Consider the following 26024-nt stretch of genomic DNA (forward strand, 5'->3'; position numbering starts at 1 on the left):
ACAATTTTATGTTCACCTAAATACTTTTATTTAAATGTCGGTAATATTTTAGTTTCAAAAATTATTTTGTTCTATTTTAAATACTACAAAGGTTCTACACCATTTTTTAAAGAAATTATAAAAAAATATTTATTGCTTGGAGTTTAAATTTTATCAGGTATCTGAAATAAGAATAAAATAATAAGTAGATTGACGTTTTGCAGTTAAGAGATGGAAGTGTAGGGAGAAGTTATAGATAAATGGAAAATCGAAAAAAGGTTGATAGATACATTATCAAAATGGGTGTACATGTAAGAATAACGTGAAAAACGAAAAAAAATCGACATAGCACGAATCAAGGTATTTGGCGATATAAAAAAGCTAAAATAGTTCCTCTGAGATTTCTGATGATTGAATACGAATGTTTGAATTATGTAAATAATCTTTTCATTTTTTATTTTTTATTAATTATACACTGTGCATAAAGTTGTGACAAATAAACTAAAAATATAAGAATAATATAAATGTATTACCACCTAGTTTATTGTATATTATTTTGTAAACATTTAATAATTTAATAGATAATTATTATAAACAAATTAAATAAAAACTATAAAATATAGTAATATAATATAATTAAAACATCCTAATACTTACTATTTACAAATGATTCATCAAAATCATGTATAGAAAATACATAGTGTAGTGTGTTAAAGTGAAGAGTTTCTCGTCATTAGTATATGTATTATGTCTAATGTGTATTCAGGATCTATCGTGAAACATCGTTGAATAATATCTCTACTAAAATTTAAAGTTAGGAGAATTAATTAATTTATTCAAATTATTTTTTTACACTGTTGTTACATATTACTCTTATTATATGTTTGTGAAGTTCATTGGTATGATATTACTAAAATGATACAATTTTAATAAAATAAAATATTTACGTGATAGAAAAAATAAAATGAATTATGAAGACACTAATAATAATAAAATTAAGTGTAAATGATCGGCACTACCATATTATAATTATTTTTATTTTTTTGCTATTTAAATATTTTAATGAATTAAAAATGTATCATTTAAATAATATTTACTAATAAACTTAAAAAATATAATATTATAATTTAAAACAATAATAATTAATCATCTAACTTTTAATCTTAATAGAGATGTTACTAAACGATTCGTCACAAAATTGTATCATGCAATGATACATTACAACAGTCCTGAACGCGTACATACACTAATAATGATAAACTTGTCTAATTAACACACTGTATTTATTATACACGATTCTAATGAATCATTGCTCAAATTCTCAAAAACAAAATTTTTGAAGAAAAAATACAATTTAAGCCTATTTTAAACGCTTAAAATAACAGCTAAAGAAAAATATTCTATTTTTTTTAGATTGAAATCTTCGTGTAGATATCACCAAAAGATAAGTCATCTTAAAATTCTATCCTAAAATGATGTGTCGCATAATTTAAAAAAAACGTATTATCAGCTTTACTAATTTCATATAGGTAAGTATAAGTTTACATTTCATTTCATTTTAGAAATTTTCATCCAGCTTTGTGATGATAACCATTTTTACCTATCATCAAAAGTCAATATCTATTTAATAATCATAGTATTTATACTAGTAAGATTATCATCAATACACATTAAAATAAATGTAAAATAGTCATACATTTATCATTATTTTAATATCACCAAATAAGTTTACATGCCATTGTAGTCATTTTAATGATACGAGTACTTTTGGTTAATATCCTCATGCGATTTCGTAAACCAATCACACAACGTTAATACAAAACCAAAAGTTCTTTCACCCATGTGTCCGGTGGTGATAAATTTTTCAAATATTATTGTTAGTTATTTACAAATTATTAATTTAAAATATTCAAAAGAGCCTCATTCCCAATAGTTTAGTTTAAAAATCTAAATTAATACTGAATTTTAGACAAGAAACTTTAAGAAATTTTTAGTATTTTCTATCTTTATTTTATCGGAAAATAATTTTTACAAATGTTTAGAATTTTTAGATCTTGATTTAATATAATAAATTTGGTTCAATTTGAAGTCATTAAATTTAAAAATCGATCCGTCCTAGAGAATTAAGGTTTGTAATATTAGTAGTTAATTCTTATCTATATTGCACTGTGTAGAATACTCAAATTACACAATTTTCTTATTTCTAAATTCTGTACTACGGAGAAAGATTAATGGAGTGATACTTTGACTTTAGAATGTCAGATGAGAAAAAATGACGATCAAATGTCGTGTCAAATTTCAGATATGTACCTTTTATCAAGATAAACTACGTAAATTAACCATCGTTTAGATAATAAAATGCAAAAATGTTTCTTTCTTTTGGCAACTAATTATTCAATAAAATTATTATTATTATTATGTATTCAAATTATACATAACTTTACAAAAAGATATTAAAACCGGTTCTGAATATGAATGCAATGATGATAGAAGTGAGAACTAAAATTTAGAGTTTCACGAGTGCGTTTTGAAATAAACCTTTTTAATAAGTACGTCCGAAATAAAGTATCACCCGAGTGCCTCCCAAGAAAAAAAGTCATATTTTTGGCAAAGCCTTAGTGAGTCCTTGTCTATTTAGTTATCCGAGGTACACCATAAGGAGGTGAACTGGCTTACGCCTCAAAAAATATTTTTTGTTTTTTAATTTATGATAATATCTTTTATTTTAGTTTACACTCTTAAATTTGGGCGAGCGTACTAATTATTTTAAATGTTTTTTTTTTTTTTTTTTAGTATATCTATATAGACTGATGTTTAAATGCCATTTTTTTGACAAAATCTAATCTTAATATATTATTGTTTTGAAATTGATAAATATTGTCTTTGATGTATGCAATTTTCTTGCATATGGATTGAGAACGCCCTATGGCTATTCAATATAATTTGTTAATAAAATTGAGGGAGCACTAGGACCATTTAAAAAGTAAAAATTAAAAATCAGACGATTGAGATATTCACGAAATTTAAGCTATCAATTGAGAAGTAAAAAATTGTCGTTCAGTCGTTAAATTGACAAACAAATTTTTTATTAAAATTAAAATTTTCTTTTTTACCGATTGCAGTGAAGTCAATACATGTGGTTTTCGATTGCGTCGCTGCAATCACCCGCGAATCGGCACAGAGAACAAAATTATAATTTCTGTTCCGTTTCAATTAACCACCGTTGATTCATTGCAGTTTCAGTTGAGCGTGCTGTGGCACGGCAAAAAGTTTGTAGGCACGAGATACTCACAGGAAGGTCTTTATATGCAAATCAATGTCGGTGGTTTGGCTCATAGAGTTTCTAAATTCTATAGACACTTCTGTAATCTGTTGAGATCGAACATCTCAAGTAATAGATTGATGTCGGCTGTTAAACTATAATATTATTACGGAAATGCATAACAACACATACAATACGTAAATCAATAGTAATCGAATGTTGAAATAAATTTCAAACGATGTTGTGTCGTCACAAAAACTTGTTATCCTTGTGTTATTCGTTAAGCTGTGGGCCCATGGACGACGGTATCGTGTTCTTTTATACGCTCGTGATTCCAGTTTCCGCGTATTTCACGTCATGTGTTATACTCGTATTTATTTTGATTTTATACACTCGTTTAACAAGCAACAGTGCATTTTTTAATATTTATTTCACAATATTTTAGGAATCAATTATTGATCTCGAAATTATTTTAATAGTCCCTTATATAAAATAGACGATGAAACCTTAAATTGTTAATTACTTGTATAATATATCATAACAATTCTTATTTCAGAGTAACATCAGAAGGTCTAAACAAAATCGGAGATGGCTTTACATTTCTCTAAATAATCTTTAATAAATTTAATTTACAATATATTTGTGGGCTAAGTTTTAATAATTGGGGGTCTATGTTACACCCTACTTGTTGGGTACAACGAAGGCTTCTAAATTATTTTTGCGGTAGAGTGATTACCATATATTTAAAAACTCAATCGCAAAAAAATTAATGAATATACCTTTCATTAATTTGTTTATCTATGGTAATATAATAAATATATATTATACTGAGATAAAGATCGAGAAGATAATTCACTAAATGTTTACGACAAAGTCTTGAGTACTTACTTTTATTTTTCATGTAACTTATGAGTACATAACTAATTGATTATTAATGACTGATATATTATTTATATTCCTAGTAATATATAAATAAAACATTGTAATATTTTATTACGATTAATTCGTTAGTATAAAACTCAGTTTTTAACAGAGTAGTATGAAATTATAATATTATTTTAATCAATAAAAAATGTATTACAAATAAGGATTTTTTTCTATTTAATGATTAATAATATATATATAGACTTTATAAATGATTATAGCTTAATATATAATTGAGTAATAAATAAAGAATATAAAAATTATAATAAAATAGATTTGATTTTACATAATATAGGTACTATAAGAAATAAGTTTATTTTAATGAATATTTAAAGAACAAAATTATGCACTATTTTTTTTTTTTTTTAATAATATGCATTTAATAGAAAAACTGTTTTATTTAATATTATACCCTATAGTTTATGTCATTATTATTATAATATTTCATGCTACTAAGATGACATACTTTCATAATAATATTTAATGCTATTAGACGCGAAGCTGTTAACAAAGTATCTAAAACAATTTTTTTTTCAATTTCGGCTATTTTTCTATTTATCTTGTTAGTTTTGTGTAAACTTTTGTCAAGATTGGAATTGGTCCAACTATGTAACAATGTTTAAAAAATAAAAAATAATAAGAAAATATGGTTTTGTCTTAATATCCGTAAACCATTAAATTCGTAAGCACGTTAGCGTTTTCGATTATAAATATGTTATAAATAAAATAAGTTCTTACATCTATGATCTATATTCTATAATACTATTTACTAATATATTTATTTAATTATAAAAAGTTTTCACATTAAGTTAATTATATCTAATAAATAATGATATAACGTATGATTATAATATTTCTATTTCATTTAAACTATCAATGTTAAAAACAAAAATTATTTTTACAACAAAATTATATTTAATAAATAGTTCATTAATAAACTTTGAAAGCAGTATATCTGGTATAAAACTTATTCATTACTTTAAGCAGTATAACAATGTGACGTATAAAAAATTAATGAATAAATAATATTTATAAATAAAATCATTTTTATTAAATAACAGTTATTATGTATTATAATTTACTATAGAATCATCGATTAAATTAAATAAACTGCTTATATAATTAACTTCGTTCATTTTCATAAACAAATATGGGTGATAATTTGTTTAAACTATATATATAAAAAAAAAAAAATAAACCTGATGCAACTATCAATTTTCAATTTTTATTCATAATATTTATTTCGAATTAATTTAATATGCAAAAAAATTGAAAAGTATAAGTGAATAAAGTATGATAAATTGATATCTAAATTTAAGTTTGAGTTACTACTAATCAAGCATAGATACTTATTTATTTTTATTTTTTATTTCTTTATACATAAATAACTGTTAGGTGGGTAAGTAATATATATATATATAAATATTATTGATGTTTGGCATTTGAAAAGTATAATATTTGGCTAAATTATGTTAGTATTTAGTTCATTATTATTTATTCAGAAAATGAAATAAATTGTAATATGGAATATGTAAGAATCATAAATTATCTTTATAATAATATAGTATATGCATATAAAATATAAAATATATTATATTATGTATATAAATATAACAAATTCAAACATAAATAAATACAAAAAAAAAAATTAATTTGATTTAAAAATAAGTAGTAATTTGAAAATATAAAAACAGTATTAAATTTCCATAAACAATTCAAAATGAACAAAAGAGTTTTAAATTATGTATTAGGTACTTAAATATTTTATAGGACATAATAATTTTATTTTAAAGGTTATATTATTTGTATAAAAAAAAAAATATTAAATAGGACATATGTAAAATAGGTTAAAATAAAATTATAGAATTCTTTGTATAAAATATTCCTGGATTGTTGATAAAAAAAAAATTTGTATCTCAAACTTTTTAAATATATGATTTATAAAATGAAAAATCAGTAATTTGTTGATTTTAAAATGTTGTAATATTTAACTATAAATGACCACAGACTAACTAATAACAGTATTTATAGGAACCTCCTTTGGTATTTTCGTATTCTACATTTTGTAATTTATTATCACTTTTTAGGACAGAAAAAAAATTGCACCAATATGTAAGTTTAAGAAACTAATATTTATAAATTTGATTTGGTTGGTAACTTAGAGAAGTTAGTTTTCAATTTTCAATCATTTAATTACTTTTGTTATAGAATTAGGATTTCTATGAACAAGGTTTCACACTGTTTTACTTCTACTATAAGGTATCATATTTATTAATATAACCAATTAATTTTCAATTTACCTTATGAATTTATTCTTAGATGAGTTTCAAAAATGTTTACTATATAGTATATACAAATAAATATATTTATATTTTAATGCTATAATGAAAATCAAACATTGTTTTCAAATTAGAGTACATGACATATCAATATCTAGTTTTGGAGATAATAATAAATAAAATCAAAAATAAAATTTAATTACATTGTATTATATTTTTTTTTCAGCTAACCTTAATGGTACATTTTAAATCATAATTTTATTTATTTTTAATAATTTAATTAACAGAAAAAGTTATTTTTTGAATGTATAAAACCATTAAATGTATTATTCCTTACTTAATTATATTCCAATTAGTTTAAAATAAAATAAATTCTTTGATTTTTATTGATTTACAAAATAAATTAAAATGTTTGCAATATCATCAAATAAAGGCTATACAGGAAATTAAAAACTTAACATAATATTATAGTATAGATTTTCTGCGTTTAAATCTTTTTATTATGATTTAATTTGACTAAAATACTGTAGATGCACGAGTTATACTCGAGTCATTGTAAACAAAGAAGGTTGAAAGTAATAAATAAATAAACGAAAACTATTTTCCTTTTAATATTATTATCTTTTGGTAAATGAAAAATGTTACTTATCGTAGAAAAATTATGAATTTAATTATATTTAATAAAGTTCATAGTTAAATGTGGTAAAAGTTATAAAAATTAAATTTGATATAAATATAATTACAGCATAAGTAATAAGGTAAAAATATAATATTTTTATAGTTATGTATTTGTGATAAGAAGGCTCGTGCCGACATTGTTTAAATTTGATACATGCAATTGGATAAAATGTTGTCAAATGGTGGAGTATACTTAAATAAATAACGATATATTATTACGAACAAATTTAAAAATTTTACTAATTTATATAAAATTCAAGCTTATTAATACTTAGCGAATAAATCGAACATACTAAATATATAAATATTATGATGTAATGTTAGAATAAATACATATTTTTATTATATGACAATATATGTTTGTATTATAAATATTACTTTGTTGGCATGTTTAATTTTAGATTTATATTTAAATTACACTATAATACTATGCGATTCTTAATATTTATTTATTTTTAATATTTATATACATTTTTATTTTTATACTGCGATCAATTTTACTAGTGTTTTAGTACTACAAAATCTGTGTCCCACTTATTAGCATTATGCTTATTAAATATTACGTTTTAATGGGGAGAATATTTTGATGATTCGATGATTTAAGTCGACTGATTAATTTTGATCGTATAAAGAATTCAATGAGACTGTATAGATTAACGAATACATTTTGTTATATTCACAAATAAAATAATATTTTTAATGTAATAAAGTTTAAAACTGTTCAATACACATCAAAAGTTAACCAAGATGGCAAGATATAATAAAAAAATGAATAATTTATAATGGTTTTCGTAACGTACACGCGTATTAAACTCAAAACAAATATATATTATATTTTAAAGGTGGTAAATAAAAAATGAAATATAAATATTTTCGGAGAAAATTTCACGTATCTATGGTAACATGAAAAAACAAAATCAATTTTCTTAAAAATAGAATTTGCATAAAAAAAAATTTTTTCTTTAATTCTTTTTTTTTGTTTTAACAAAAATAAAAATAAAATACTGAGAATTTTTAATTTTGACTACCATAAATTACAAACTAGATCCAATTTCTAATCCAAAACCATCCTCAACGTTGGAAATTAAAACATTTTTTCAATTATTTACTTTATACACGCACATACACATAAAAAATGCACATCATTGTAAAATCTATACAATAATATACATCACTGCACTCAAAATTTAAAATTAAATAATAAATTCAAAATATTTTAATTTACGACTTCCTAACAAGTAATTGCTCAACTCAATTTATAGTTATTGATTTCAAATTATTTTTTATCAATCACATGTAATACACTACAGAGTTTATTTATAGTCATAGTAAACACTGCATAATGTATTATATCTATGAAGTACGAATATAATTTTTTTTTTATATAAATAGCTTAAATAATGTACTTTCAGTCAGTAATTATGTAATTTCTATGAATATTTAGTGTCAACATATTGACGAATAAATAGACATATGTTTATTCATAAAAACCATAAAATGAGTAAGTATATACTACAATTTTATTTAAATAATATAAAATAATTGTTACAGCAATATTTTATACGAAAAAAAAAATTGTACTATACAGTTTCAGTTGTATATAAACATCATTAGACTAAGTAAACAGACACTTTGAATAATAATTTTATCAAATAATGGCTGGGATAAAAACATTTGAGTAAACAAAAAAGTAGTGACACTATCTAAACCTACAAAAATAATAGAGTTATCGCCATCCAATGTATCTATAATGTTTTTGATAAAATACTAAATGCTACAACTGCCAATTCAGATATTAAATCATGAACTATAATATTGTTTAAATGGGCAATTATTTGAAGAGTAAAAACGCATGATCTAGAAAAGTATCAATATCACATATTTTGTAACGGAACACACAAATCTAGCATGTAGATTTACTAGTCGGTACGGTGACAGATATACGAATGCACTAAAGCAAATGATAGTCAGTAATCTTCCAACCCTAAAACCATCAACAACTTTAATAATAAACAACACCATGGATTTGAATACTAAAGAATTAACAAAACAACAACTAGTGACCATTACTGGCGAGAAACCGTTAGCAGCCACCGCCGACTGCTGGTGAATGACCCAGCTAACCACGAACGGAAACAAGGAAACGTTGCTGACCGCGGACCAGTAACTGATGTGAAGAACCACGGCGTCTTTCATCTACGGACAACGAACCACCACCGAATGCTTATGACTTAGTCATCCGATACCGGTGGAAAGTTGTGAGTTACTAATGACGACGTACAACGGGTTATTGTGTATACTTTTTGTACGATTGAAAACCGTCTTTTTAGGACCAAACCGAAGTAAAAGCCCTTTAAGCGCACCTACTTAAACCACGCTTTACTGAACGAGAGTTGTACGTTGATGTTACTTGTTTCAATGGACCTGACACAATTAACCCAGTCTTTCTATGCTCTTGTAAAATCTGTAGTTATACTTCTATTTTTATTGTAACGAGATCTACGGAAATACGATTGCCAGACTACCGGGATCGGCTGAGTTCGGCGACGATACCTCACCCCTAATTAAATATTCTAGAAATAAAAAAAATGCACTACTTTAAATTGCAACCAGCATGTTTATATTTCAAAAAAAATCAGTAGCACAGGAGTATACCGATTAACGTTGGTTTATTACGCCACCCATTTTAATTTTAAAATTTGTATTTATATTTCGGTTTGTAATTATTAAAAATCATGAAACATGTAAGTTAATGACAAAAGTTTTTTCGCATACTCGTATTTGTGAATATTTCATATAATAAAGAATATTAGATAATATATAGATTCATTTTAAAGATTTTCGATATTTTGTGTTGCAGTGATGTAAATATAATAAATTATATGCCTAATTATATAGTGATATAGATCGTATTATATATCGTATCGTATGTATTATAATTATATCCAGTGGTCTATACGACAAATACCCAATAAGCAATTTTTATTCATGGTGAATATACGGCCGTATTTACCATATATCCTACATGACAATAATCATAAAAAATATATAAACTTTTATAAAATAAATTTAGTGACCAGCATAAATTGTAATATCAGAGGAAATACGAAATTTTATTATTTGAAAATTAAGTTTATATTATACACCTTGTTATCAAGCGTTCATAATCAAAACTCGTGGTATATTATCTATAGAGTTGTATGATCTTAAACAGTCGACTTAAAGAGTAGGGTTATTACTTATAACTTATTATGACATATTATTCTATACTATAGTCGACCCAAATCTCATTATAAAGTAGTATTTTTATTAAATATTGTGGTTAGGTTCGCACTATAACATATTATAACATGTACTTTACAAAAATGTTTGTTAGGTATGTGTATATCGGCGTTTTGTAAAATTTAAAGTGGATGAAAAAACAAAGGATAACTTTACTATCATATTTTAACAAAAAAAGCTAAAAATTGACTTTATGCATTGTACTCGTATAACACATTTCGCAAAAACGAAAAAGAGCTTAAACATAAATAGTACGATTCAGGTAATTATTTTTGAAAATGGAACACGTTCTATTTGTTCATTAGGTAGTCAAGAATTAAAAACATATCAAAGTTTTTGAAAAATGTATCCAAATTTATGCTAAAATTTATTAAAAGCATCAGAAGAAACTAAAAATAATTTAAATCAAGAAGAAAATATCATGGTTTAAAATCAAGATTAGCTAGTCTAGAATTTTTAACCGATTTAGCTATTATGTGCGACTGTCTTTAAAAATTAGCCATTTTATCAAAACAATTACAATATCATTCTACAATATTCAATAATGATCAGAAATACATCAATAAACAAGTTATTAGATTATTAAATTTATTTGATAACATAAGTTTAAATTTTTGAAGATTAAAGAAACGATGAAATTCAAAAATATTAAACCCGTTACTAAAATAAAATAAATTAAAGTTAATACATCACTAGCCTAATTAACAACTTAAAATCTATACTACACGAAAATAAATAAGATGATATTATTATTCAAGATATGCAAATAATAAATACTACTAACTGGCCAGAAAATATTGACATAAGGTCTAAAGAAATGAAAGTTAAACGTTTATGTAAACGTTTTATGCTCTACCAAGAAAATACGATAGATGAAATCAGACAACTTATTCATAATTCTACAGTTTTACCAAAAAAGACATGTCAAAATTCGATAACTTTTTTTGTTTCAACAGCGGAATGTGAAAGATGATTCAGTTTATGTACAAAATATGCACTAAAATAAGAGCAAGGTTAACTACAAAGAATATTTCTAATCTAATGTTTATAATTATTAATGGCCCTCCATTAGAAAATAGGAACCCACAAAATATGTAAAATCATAGACGGTTAATACAATTATAGATCAGCAGAAGATACTAGAATCAAATTATGTCAACTAGCTGCTAGTTCAAATAATAATAAAAATAAATTAAATCTTTGAAATATTTTATAAAAAATAAAAATATAAAATATTTTGATTAATAATTTTAAAAATTATTTATTGTTTTTATATTATATTTTACTTCGAGCGAAGTGAAAAACATTGCTTAACACTACCATTGGATCTCTCGATGTATTTACGTGTAAAGGCGTATCCTCATGATTTATTTTACCAATACATCACTGATTATACTCTATATAGAAATTGTATGGTTTGTAGTAGATAATAATGCTCGATAAAAAATTAATTGGAATTATACTTTAAAAATAAGTCCAAGCGTCGTGTATGACGTACTATTAGTAAGGTAGTTGGCATATTTGAGTGTAGTTTTATTTTATTAGTTGCTTGTTTTTACTTGTCTTGTTGTCATTTTTCATAATTTTCCAAAACACCATCAACAAAATTAAAAAAAATTATTTGCACAATGAATATTATCATTAAATAAAAATAATATAAATTTTACAACTAATAACACAACTCTTTTTTATCAAATGCTTAATAAAAATAAACCGTACGTTAAAAAGTCTCAGCTATCACAACATTTAAATATATCTTCACACTAAAAAGCGCTAAAGCGTTAATTAAACACGTGAAAACAATTGTTTTCATCAGAATCAACTTCAAAAAATAATATAAATTAATTTTATGTAGATATATGTTTGAGTTTTTATTGTTACAATATTGTTCCATGGTATAAAAATAGCAAAATCCACAATTTTGGAAATTTTTAGAAAAATATACTAGCAGACAAATCCTCAATGAAAGTTTATTAAAAAAAAAATTATCTATTATATTGTTATGATAAAACTTTATCCAATATAAAGATGAAATAAGTAATAATAACTAAATTACAATTGATGAGACAGCGGATATGAGTGGCCATTAAATGTGGTGAATTTATTGGTAAGGATTCTAAAATCAAATCATTAGGATTCGTTCTTTTTTCTAAACATGTAAAATTTTAGAAAGGACTAATCTTTCTATTATGGCATAATTTGTGAATTATGGGCGAAAATGATGAAAAAGTGTTGTTAATACTCTTAGATACTCTTCCGTAAATGGTGAAAAGTGGGCAACCATTAGCAGTTTTTATCTCAATTATTTAATTAATGTTTTATGTGTAGCTCATATGTAGAAAATGGTCGCAGAGAAAGTTAGAGCAATGTATCCAAATGTAAATTAATTAATTAATAATAGGTATAAAAAAAGTATTTCTAAAATCTTCTTACCATATACAATGTACATGTATAAAGAAAATATTACCTGATATTCCGTTACCCCTGAACCAGTATTAACTAGATGTGGAACGTGGATGGAAGTTGCTATTTTTAATTAGAATAATTTTCAAGGTTCAAAAAAAGTTACTAAAGAATTAAATAATTAAAAGTCTCCCAGTCAGTTTATACTTAAATATAAAACAGGTTTTGATCTGAAAACCGTAAAAAATGATCTAATATTAATTATTAAACTCCATTTTTTTATGCTTATAACAACCATCAAAAGTTTAGAAAACTCAAATGCATTCGATATATCTAATTGAAAATGTATTTATCAAACTTCAAATAATACTTGGAAAAAATGTAAATAAAATATGTATTAATCAACTACAATAAAAATTCAAGCACTCATAATTTTAATTATACAATCGAAAATTTATTTTCTAAACATTTTTTTATTTAATGTGTCTTTATGATTCGAATAATTATACCAAATATGATCTTATACTGAATATAGATACCTAAATATACTAAATAGTACATAATAAATATACAACTTTTGATAAAAATTCACTCATTGTCATATTGACCTCTCTAATACCCCTACATCAACAGCACAATATAAAAATTATACAAACATGATGATAACCAGAATTAAAACGATTTTAATGAGGATTTTAATTTCAACAAGTATGAGCCGACTGTGTTATTTAATACTAACTGTTTATTATACAAGTGTAAACAAAATGTATGTATATTATAAATGTTAGAAACAGTAGTATATAACATTTAAGATTGTTTTCGTAAAATAACCTTAGTAAATCCTTTAAAAAACTTGAATTTTTATGGTTTCTTTGTGCATTAACTATTGTAAAATACGTAATTATTATTATTTTTTTTTTAAAATATTAATCGTTCAAATTTCAATTAAACACAATACACTCGTTACGCAGCGTACTGGTTTAATAATATGTGAACCTAATATACATTTAAAAAGATATTATACATAATATGTTATATACCTTTAGATGCATAAAAATTCAAAAGTTCGCTCTTTTAGAAATTTTAATTTATTAAATATTTCGTTATTTATTAAAAAAAATAAATATATATATCTAATTACTTATAAAACAACCTTCCAAAATATTAAGTAATTTTGATTACTAATCTGGATTTAATTATAACTATTAATAAAGGTAAATTATTTTAAAATCCAGATTGTTAATTTTTTTTTTTTAATAATATGTATTTATATGACTAAGTAATTGAATAAATTGATGTGGTTATTTTTTTCTAAGTCTAATAATGCCTTAATTTAATAAAAAAAAAAAAAAAGTGTGATCTATTTAAACAAATAACAACTAAACTGTGTTCAATATTTTACATACAAATTTAAAACTATAAATTTTTAACAAAACTATAGACAATTTTAATATATATTATGTACTTTACATATTATTTATAAGCGTGTAGTTTATATATTAATAGGAATTTTAATTAATTTCCATTATAAGCATAGAAATATTATACTTAATAAAATGAACGTAATATATTACCTGATAAAGAACGTAAAACTATAACAGGTGGTTTTATTTTCTGCAAAAAATAAAAAATACCTAATTTAAAACATAATATTTTAAATGAAACCAAATTAAAATATATTTTTAATATCCAAAAACAAAAACCGTATGTATTCAACAAAAAATTTAAATTATTTTTTTGTGCAATTTGTCAGTTGACGTTAATTAAAATATAATTTAAATAATTTAATAAAAACCAGTTTAAATATTAAACAAATTTAAATTTATTTGACTGTTTTTTTTTTTAAATTTTATTTCTAATACGAATTAAGACATTCATACATGATGACCATGATGTTGAAATCTTGAAATGAATATAAAATAAAATAGACAATGCAGAATTCGTCACGGATCAAATAAAGTGTACGAATTGGTTCCCGAAAAATTATGTTCCAGTATACAATTGTTCGAATTGGTTCCCCTATAAAATTGCTTATAAGTATATATAACTGATATGCTAGTATATACAAATTGATAATATTATAATGTTTTATTAGGTTTTACGATGTCTAGGACAGTTTATAAATATAATTTTATATCTAGTTAATTGATTATGTTTGTTTATCGTCAGCGTCAGTCTTGTAAAAACTCACCTAGTTACTCGTATCTTCATTCAAATATAAGCACGTGCGTTAAAATGGAAGTTATGTTAATTGACAAAAATGAAAAACTGTTACGAATCGTTTCACGGAAAACTAAATTCACAATTATTCCGTCCACCCAAATATTTTTTATTGATTGAACAATTAAAAGCGATCTAATGAGAAACGTATATAAAGCAAAAAAGCTTTCTAAAATTAAAATCAAAAACAATTGCTAAAAAAGAAAAGTATATTAACAAAAGTATTAAAAAATTAAAAGACTGCCAAATTTTGAATTTACAATTCTTTAAAAATGTATGTTGTAAATTCATACCATACTAGTTTTTAATTTCAATTAATTATTACAATTGATGTAAAAAAAAAATAATATTTTTATTGATCATTACTAATGTAGCGTATAATATATTTATATTATTATTATACTGAGCAATATTTTTAACCATACCTAGGTATTCTAGATAGTGTTTAAGTATGAAATATTTCATATATCTATAATAATTCTAGACAGTCATAAATCTGTATAAAATGGAAAGGTAATTGATGCTAAATTCGTAAATCACATGTAGATAACCTGGGAACCAATTTGTAGTCGTCCAATAAAATTATTATTATGTATTTAAACAAATAGATAGTAAGTTTAATGGTAGTTTAATTAAAATATAATTTCCAAATTTTATATAGTAACGTTATAAATTAATATTATTTAAGAATATTGACTTAATGTTTTAACATGTATAAATATATATTGATAATAATAGTAATTTATTGGAAATTTAGATAATCATAATAATTAATACAATGTAATGGCCCTAATTACCACTAAGGTTATCCTCTTATGGATGATGTTAAAGTACTAATAAAAGGAAATTAATTAATTTTACATTTTATTTCCTAATATATTATCTCTAAATAAATATATATTTATAAACCTAGTCGTCTTTGACAAATACTAGATATTATTTTATAGGTTTTATCGATTGATAGAAACTGTAATATTGTATAAGCTGAAAAATATATAGTTCGTTAGTACAGTAAATATTTTATGATTTATTATCATCATAATGGACTAGAGGTCTATCACTGCAGGTAAGCAAGCGTATTTGTTACACGCACATAGGAGTACTTTGAAAATTAGCTATAAAGATTTTATTTTTTAAATTTTTATTTAATTAATTAAATAACCTTAGAATCGATAAGTATAAAATTCAATACAACAACTTTGTTGAAAAAAAAAACAGTGCATTAATAAGGTTTACGCTTAAGAATGACAACAATAGTATGGTTTACCTATACGATATTACAATATAAATTATAATTTATCATAGTTTATTCTTCGTAGTTAATTTAATTAAGAAAATGTTCTTAAAAAAAAAAAAAAAAAAAGAATAATAATAAAAATACAACTTACAAAAATCAGTAAACTACCAAAATTTAACTTAAATGATGTGCGTTGAAAAACGAAATGTTTAAATAAGAGAGTTTTGTAAAAGATTACTGGTCTTTGTTGTGAAGAAATATAGATTTTCGTATCGTTATACACTTTTTTTGTCATTAAGGCAATATAGGTTTCACCAATTTAAACGACAAAGGTATTACTACTCATATTTCATTACATTTTAAAGATAGTTAAAAAATGTTCTTAAGAATTCATCACGCTGTTTCATATTAATAATATATTAATGTTTAATTAAGTACAAATACAAAATTTTATTTACATTTAGTAATAGAATTAATTGTTTTAATCTTTAATTATAATATTTTTAAGGATTTTAAGACAACTGAACCATCCATGAAAAAATAAATAAAACCTTATAAAATGTAAGTAATATATTATAATTATATCCATTAATTGTTATTATTTATTAATTTTTAATAACTACTTATCTTTGATGTTAATAAATATTACCTATTAATGTCTTATATAATAGAATAATGATACATTTTTAATAAAAAAAAAAACCTCTAGGGGAAGAAAATGTCCAATGCGTTTCTATTTCTGATGACACGATCTCAATTTTAAGTTATTTAAATGCTCATTTACTTAATAAAAAGCACAATTTTACGGTAAAGAATCCTTATTAAAAAGTCAACACACCCTACCTACTATAACGATTTATTTATAAATTATCTACCAGTTACCAACAAAAATTAATTATTCAGATTATAAATAAACTACTTGAGTGCACCACAAGGGGGCCTGTAAAATAAAAAAAACTTTTAAAACACAAAAATTCTAGTTAAGTTAGAAAATAGCGACATCATCTAGAGTATTTAACTAAAAACCTATATTAAGACGTAACCAGTCTAATCAGCAAACCACAAGGTCACGAACAGCAAATACCACTGCTGTCAAAACAAAACCGAAAATAATCTCTCTAGATCTAAAAACAAATATTCAAAACATACGTTTAGTTAACAAGAAAAAGATGATTGACATTTCAACATTCAAACTCTGTCATTTTATGACAATTTCATTTTAATCCGTGGATCTGTCACTAGGAAAATTTGAACATTCATATCTTCTTTAGATTTCTATTCAGTAAATCGATAATGTGCTTTAAGGATGTTGTAGAAAATTGTGTTAGAATCTGATCTACTGATTGTTGTATAGATAATCATAATACGAATGTTGTTACGCTAGTCCCGCCTTTTCGAGTACAAAATTTACTGACATTTGATACATTTGTTAACATTTGATAACATTTCGTATATTAAGATCAGTGGATTTATAAATCATGAAAATTTATCATTTATACTAGAGCAAAGTATTGACGATAAACTATTTTATTAATACTAGTAATTGAACACTAAAACATTGTCATGCGGAAACTCGTGATATCAACGCTATACGATATGACATGACGCTGTACCATATCCAAAGAATATCATAATGTTATGCGTCACGCTCTTAAGGTATCATCAGCCTTTGTATATCCACTAAAACCATGTAGAAAGATCGTTATCTCGAAATAATATGCGTCAAAAACCGTAACATTATAAAAATTGAGTAAAAGAAAAATGATTTTCATAATTATTAATATAAATTAATGTTAATTAAAAAAGAATCTTTTAATTTCAATACTACGTAAATGCGTCATAATTTTTATAAACTTTTAATGAAGCATGTATAAAATATGGAGGATACAATTTTCATTGGTGTAACTATGACTTTATTATAAATTGGAAATTATTTTCTACGCAGATGTTTAATTTTACCATTTCAAATATTGTATTTTATATTTTTAGGTCTAAGTACCAGCGTACACCCTAATTAAAATATTTACTCGACTATATTAAACACTTACATGGAGTATTTGGTAAATCTGAAAGGACGGTTAGGATAAAATGAATCATCTAATTTTAAAAACAATTGCGAGCTAAGACGTTGAAGTAGTATAAGTGTTTTGTTTTTTGTTTTTTTTTTTTTTTTTTAATGATGTAACACTTTTGAAAAACACCTCATTGCCACTAATTAAATGTTTAATTGAATAATGAATAGGCACATAAAACAATATTATCAAAAAACAAATTCTCATAATCATTGTTGAATCTTCATAAGCTTACTAAAATAGTAAAGAGTAAATATGCTTTTGAAATTAAAACTGCAGAGACAGCTACAGAATGACAATAAATCAAAGGAATATAAAAACCATTCAAACCACAATGAAATCTATCAAACAATCTACTGCAGTAATAAATATTAAACAATTAAATTCAATCCCAACTAATGAGAGAATTTATCTAATTTTCATGAATAACAACATAAAATAAGAAGGGAGATAATGGAAATATACTCGGAAATATGTATATTTATGTATATTTATTTTTATATATTTTTGAATCCATTTTGAAACAACTGATTCAGTATGCAGATTTCTATTTACGTAATGAAAACATTTTTTAAGCCTTTCTCACCTGTCTTTGAGATTGCGTTGATCCTCTGTTAACGTATAAACCAAACACAAGATGTATTGGTCAAGTACCATTCACGCCAAAAGTCACTTTTTGATATTATTGAAAGTGCAATATAAATCATATAATAATAATTCGAACAATATGTGTCATGCATGCATGCATGCAATTACTCGATAATTTCGGTTGCCTAGTGAAAAATTATAATCAATTATGATAACGTCTGAATACAATTATACCATTAATAGAGAAATGCGTTTGGGTAACAGACACAGCTACGAGACAGCATAACCACCGAGTTTCGGGTGGTTGTGTGGTAGACCAAGCACACAAAAAAGGCAGTTTAATTACAACGAAAAAGTTAGTTTTATCGCCACGACAAATCTGTAAAAATAAAATGTAGGATCTCGCATGCCGTGATAAATTATATTACAATAACTTAGACCGTAAAGCAAGTTTAATAGTTGATTTTTACCCACTTACCAGGAGTCAAATTATCCTAAACAATGTATAATACTCCTTACATACTTGTTAAACGTATTAAAATACTTAAATGATAAATTAAAATTAATCCTTAAAATATAATTTTTAATAAATATACAAAAACAAATAGGTACACTCAAAGTAGTTTGTTTTTTTAAGTTAGTAGGGTAATATTAGCTTTTTCATTCGTATAAGTTTAGATTTAGGTAAAATTAAATAAAGGTAAAAACTAAAATTAATAAAAAAAAGTCTTATACAATTTACACAAAAAATGTCTGTAATTAAGATTTTTAAATACAAAAATAACATAAAAATTAATTTATGAAATAAATCTAAAATACAAAACAAAGTACCTATTTAAATAATAAATACTTAATAAATAATATTAAATACCACCTACGTCTACATAGAAAAATTTGTTTTAAAACATTTATACTAACTACAACCAATTAGTAAACACAATAATTTATGATATATTTTCTTACTCCTAAATCTTTATTATTACATTTCCACGAGACAGATAATAGTAAACACTACTCATTTTACTTTATTTTATACTTTAAAAACTGTTAATATTGCTTGTTACAATAACAAAAGTTAAAGGTTGATATTTTATAATATTTATTGTTAAAAATAAAAAGGTTTTTATTTTATTCTCAGTATAGAAATTATTGTTCTACAACCATTTGAACGCAGTTTCTTAAAGTTAACATTTTCGTTACCTTTTTTTTTTTTTTTAACGAGTCATTTTTATATGAAAATGCAAAAAAAAAAATCGATGTACTAGGGCTGAAAGGGCTAATAGACTATAAGATTATAATGTATAGTAACGAACAAACATAAACGATACGACAATACATTATCGTCATATTATTGTTGTTTATTAAAAACTGATAGTAATACTGTGTCTGTGGTTTCACCTGCGATACGGTTAAAAATAAACAACACGTATTGAGCACGGTTATCGTAAGGCCGGAGAAATGGTTAAGTTATGTGGTATGTAAGGTATGTTTATTATTTTGAATATTTAGATTAAGAACCAATATTACACAATATTACACAATTAATTTGTATATATACTATTATATTATAATTTTCCATTGCGAATACGAAAATATCGTTTTACTTTTTATAATAATCATAAAAATGTCGTCTCTCCTAACATATGCTAGGCTGGGCTATAGGTCTCCGAATCACTCCTTAAATACGGCCCTACATATACTATTAAAAGTTTAGCACACGTATAATAACATTATAAGACTATTAAAATAAAAATAACTAAACATTTTAACACGTTAAATTTTTAATTTTATTCTTAAAGCATTAACAAACGAGTATAAAATTAATGTTTTGGTAAAATAAATAAATTTTTAAAAATTTAAAAATCAGATAGAATATTATAAAACGCTATACAATATAACAAATTAAATATAATAAATATACAAAATTTAAGTTTATATAGACGACGTAATGAAATGTGTAAATAGTTATGTTGAATGATTTTATCATAAATCATACGATTACATTTTTAAGCGTTGCTAATGTAATAGTTAATTATTACAATTTAAAATAGAATTTCTAAACAAATTTATTATCCGTAAAAATTAGAATAATTACATAGCATATATTTATGCTTTTAAGATTTTGCATTACAATTAATTAAAATTATTTAAAAAAAAATAATATTAAACATAATATATAGTATATTATAAAATATTTAAAATTAAATGTTTAGCTTAATTTTATCTAAATTAACTAATAGTATGTAGATAAAATCTTATATTTACATCTGAATGTAAGTAAAATCTTAATCCTTAAAAATAAGTGAAAAAATTTGTAAATGTAAAATACTTAAAACTTAAAATTCAATATTCTTAATACATTATCTTTGTGTCTTTGTGCACGAGGCATAATTTAAACAAATTTAAATAAATACATTAATACACAATGTGCATAGTATTATAATTTATAATCCTCGTAATAAACCATGAACGACTGAATTAGAATAATATCTGGAAATAAGTATTCAGTTCAAATAAAAAAAAATAAATTATTGATTATCGTGATAGACATCAAACCATTACTCAAAAACGAATGAACACAAATATTCAAAGTTCCTTAATCGTTTTGAAATATATGCCTATAATAGCCTATAGACATCAACAAAATAAGGTTGGCAAGTGGATACAGCTCTGATATACGTTAGGAATCGAGTAGGTTACTATTATTATAAGCGCAATGGATTTGATTTTCGATGATATATTATGATTGTACACGAAAAATGATTCTGAGCAGAAACGGTCCAGCAGCCTATATTACCAAATGATATATATTTTTTTTTATATATATATAATATAGCTTCGAAAGTAATACATTTTATTTATAATATTACGGTAGATTAATATATTTTTTTGTTGGAACACAGTGTTTCTTTATTATAATAATACACATTTGTACCAAATTATACCAACATACAACTCAATCTATTTGCATCTATATGCAAATACCGTAAAATAGTAAAAATAGATTCATAATGTAAATAGTGATTGTGATAATATCTTAAAATCAAAAATTCATAATTTAATAGACCTACGTAAAAGTTAATCGTTTAAATAATTAATTTCATCCAAATTTGAAGTTACAATATCTAAACAAAATAATTGTCTTCATATATTTTTTAGGTTTTATAATTTCGGTAAAATTCAGGTTCGTATTTATAGAAGGTCGGGGTAGATCATTGCCCCTCCCCCAATAGAATTTTGTTTTAAATATTGAGCCATTATGGTTATAACTTATAAGATATAACTTTAAAATTATGTAAAATATTTTTTTTTCTCATGTAATATGATTAAAGTGGAGATTTCTCCAAAGCTTATTTTAAAATATTCTCTCAAATCTATTTTAATATGAATAATTTAATGGATAACTGATAACGATATTACGCAGATATAATCCGCCAGCCAGCCCTATTGTAAAACACAACATAATAATAGTAAATATATTTATTTTACTTTTATTTAATAGTATAATACCTACTTGATTATCATTCTGAAGTTACTATAGCTATCAATATTTAACGTTAGACGTGTGCTAAATAACTATATTATACTTCATCCTACTATCTAATCTATTTTATTCAAAAAAATACTAAATAATTTACTCTCTTACAAAACCGCAATGTTAGGTGAAAATCTACGAATTATATTTTTTAGGGTTTCAGCTGAACCAGTTTTTTAAAATTTCTGTACTAACCTCAGAACTGTTGATTCAGAAAAGCTTCCTCACATCCAAAAGTCTTGCGAGTTTACGGACAGTACAGTAACAGCTACACACTCACCGTTTTTGTAGTGGATTTTCAGTATAAACTATAGTCTATGAGTATAATAACGCCAATGGTTACTGAATCGCTCCATGAAAATTAAATTTAATAAAATTGAATTACCTTCAAATCGGGATAATAATAATTAATAGATGACAAATATAATTAAAACAGGGTTGACAACCTTCGAAAAAAACAATCCCACGCATTTCAAAAATTGTGCACTTTATGAAACACCCTTTACAAATTACATTGATGTGCGAATAAATAAATTGATAATAATATCATTATTTAATGTGAGCAATTTTCAATAAAAATTTTCAATGTTTAACTAATTTGTTATTCGTCGTTATTTGATAATTATTCAATAATTCATAATAATATTTATACCTCTAAAGTTTATGTTATAAACTTCTTTCTGATTGAAATTTTAAGTAAAAAGCTCAATAGCTGTATTTAACAAAAATTAGGTAAAATTAAAAAAATAGTATGAAAAAAGTATAAAAATAATGTGAAACTTGATATCATATCCCAAAGTAGGTAAGTTTAAATTTGGATAACTAACATTTAAACTAGAGTGTATACTTCTACTATTAAAAAAATGAATTTCATTGAATAAATATAAATAAAGCATGTTGGTATTTGTAGACATTTTTATCAAAAAACATTTTAAAATATTTTAATGGACAAATGCTTTATTTTTTAATATTTTTTCATGTTGTACAATTCAAACAATAATAATAGAAATAATCGAATTTAGTTGCTATATAAAATAAATTAATAATATCTACCCAGTTTTTAGGAGTACAACCAGTGGGCACTGTCCATATTGTTGCCAGATAAATAATAGATAATATTAGGTAGGTTTTTTATAAATATGTTATATTTAATGAAACTTATACTGTTTTTATTATTTTTCTATGAAAAAGTTATGTTTACTTAAAATTAAGAAAATAATATTAATTGATTATTTTGTTTGTTTAAGCATTGAATTTATTGATTCTGTAAAAAATGTAAATTTACCACTTATTGACCAATCTTTATCAAAATGTACATCCACTAGAAGTACAAAATACAAATGAAAGTTTAGAATCTTAAACTGACTATGAAGTTAATATTTTACGACCACCCAAATTTGCAGATTTGTCAGAGTAAATAATTTAATTTAAGAATTGTACCTGATATTATTAAAAAGAAAATCAATAATATTTACAAATGAAAATACCAATTTTATTTAGAATTTTAAAAGCTAAAATAAAATAATTATTTTCGAAACTTGTTTTTAATATTGATCCTGTTTTATGGATATTAAATGAAGTGACTAGAGTTTTTATTTAAACAAAATACCAGTGTATACATCAAGGAAAATTTAAAACTCACAATAAGTACCTAAGTAAAGGTTTATCTAATATTAAGATATTTCAAAGAGACTATCTTTGATACTAAGTTAATACTGGTAAAATATACTGTATCCCATATTATTTGTTTGAAAATACTTCCAATTTTTTACATAAGAGATTTTCAGACTGGAAACATCCAAATACAATTAATAATCATGAAAATTTAACTATGCATAAATACGATATATTTAAAACAAAGCATCATTCATCCAATTATGGAAAAGTAAATTTACAACTTACATATAAACTTCAAACTAAGACTGATTACTAGATTAAAGTACTCAGTAGAGTTTTGTCATGGATTATCATTCAAAGCTGGAAATGACAGTTTTGAATTTTTGGCAAAAAATATGGCTTATTGCTGAGTATGACCCTTTTTATCAAAACATTTATTAAAATATGAAAATCCAGGTAAAGGAAGTACACCATATACGTAATTTTTTACTTACAGTTGATTTATTAAAATTATATCTAAGAAAGATGTAATAATAGTACCACCATAGGCGTAGTTAGAAGGGCTTGGGGGGGGACTAAGCTCCCCAGTTTGGAAAATAGCCTCCTCCAAATGCAGACGAAGCCCTCGACGAGTCGGTAAATGTCTACCCCTAAGAAGGTTACAGCCCCTCTCAAAAAAAAAAATCTTTCTACCCTACGCCTATGAGTTTAAATTAATATCTTCAACATATTATTTGATTAGCATTGATTCGACACCAGATATATCAAATATTGATCAATTATAATTTATTATAATTTATAAGATATGTAAATATTATTAGAACATTTTTTGGATATTTTTTTGAGGTTAATGGAAAATATTCGACACAAAGCTAAACATATTATAGCAGAAGCTATTTCTTTATTTTTTATATAATATTGTCTATTGATATTAGAATTCTTAGAGGTCAATCATATTATGATAATGGCACCAATATATCTGGTGCTTATATTCAAGAGCTCAAGCTCCAATTAAGTTAGTAGCACCACTTACTGATTTTGTTCCATGTTTTGCTCACTTATTAAAATGTATTAGATCATGTGCAACCAGTTGTTGTAACAAACAAAATGTTTGTTTAAAATTGATGTGTTTTTTCATCATCAACACACCACTGGATAATACTAAACCAACATGCTAAAAAGGCATGTAACTACGTAGATAGTCTGCTAGAAATAATGCAAAATAAAAAAATCTGAGTATGTCTCACAATCAATTAATAGCTAAAATGTAAGTACCATATTTATTGACGAGTTTAAATTGACTTTTGTAGAAACACTTATATTTTTCGATACATGTAGTTTAGATACAACACAAAATGCTTTATTTTTATCATATTTTTTTTTATTAAAAATGAACAAATATCCATAGTTAAAAATTTAAAATTTAAAAGAATAATTATTGACGAATGAAGCTTGGTACTCACTTCACACAGACAGTGAAAACTAACATTTATTATACAATAATACGTGTATTTTGTAATCAGCTGCCCATTCCTAAACCATAGTTATACGTTTATACATTCATTAAAAGCCAGAACATTGAATATTGTCTGATAAAATATTTGAAGTATCTATGTGATGTTTATAGGTTTACTACAGATTATCTGAGATAATAATATGAAACACGAATAATATAATCTTTATCTTATGTATTTATCTATCTGGCTACCTATGGTGTTAATAAACGATAACAATTGTATATTATAACTAGAGCTAGAAATTATATGCAATAAAAAATTGTAAAATATGCATTGGGTTCATTAAAAACATGCAATTAATATTTTATATGCCAAAAAATATAAAACATACTCTAAACAAAACAAAAAAATACGTTTTAAAGTTAATAAAATAATATCTTCAACTACTCACGCTATAAAAATATACTACACAAAATATTATGACGTTTTAA

At 23.8% G+C, this 26024-nt stretch overlaps 1 protein-coding gene across 4 annotated transcripts in view; it reads right to left on the bottom strand.

Moving 5' to 3' along the window:
* LOC112598965 (multiple C2 and transmembrane domain-containing protein) overlaps nucleotides 1–26024 on the bottom strand; it is a 60706-nt gene that overhangs the window by 30259 nt on the left and 4423 nt on the right. For 3 of the 4 annotated variants that reach the window (XM_025345643.1, XM_025345641.1, XM_025345645.1), the window contains exon 2: nucleotides 14382–14421. The exons of the other annotated variant lie outside the window; for it this stretch is intronic. In XM_025345643.1, the coding sequence (XP_025201428.1) occupies nucleotides 14382–14421 (40 nt within the window). The remainder of the gene's footprint in view (nucleotides 1–14381; nucleotides 14422–26024) is intronic. 4 annotated transcript variants of the gene reach the window in all.

The sequence above is a fragment of the Melanaphis sacchari genome, unplaced genomic scaffold (assembly GCF_002803265.2).
Source record: "Melanaphis sacchari strain LSU unplaced genomic scaffold, SCAv2.0 Contig4_pilon_pilon, whole genome shotgun sequence".
Classification (NCBI taxonomy): Eukaryota; Metazoa; Arthropoda; class Insecta; order Hemiptera; family Aphididae; genus Melanaphis; species Melanaphis sacchari.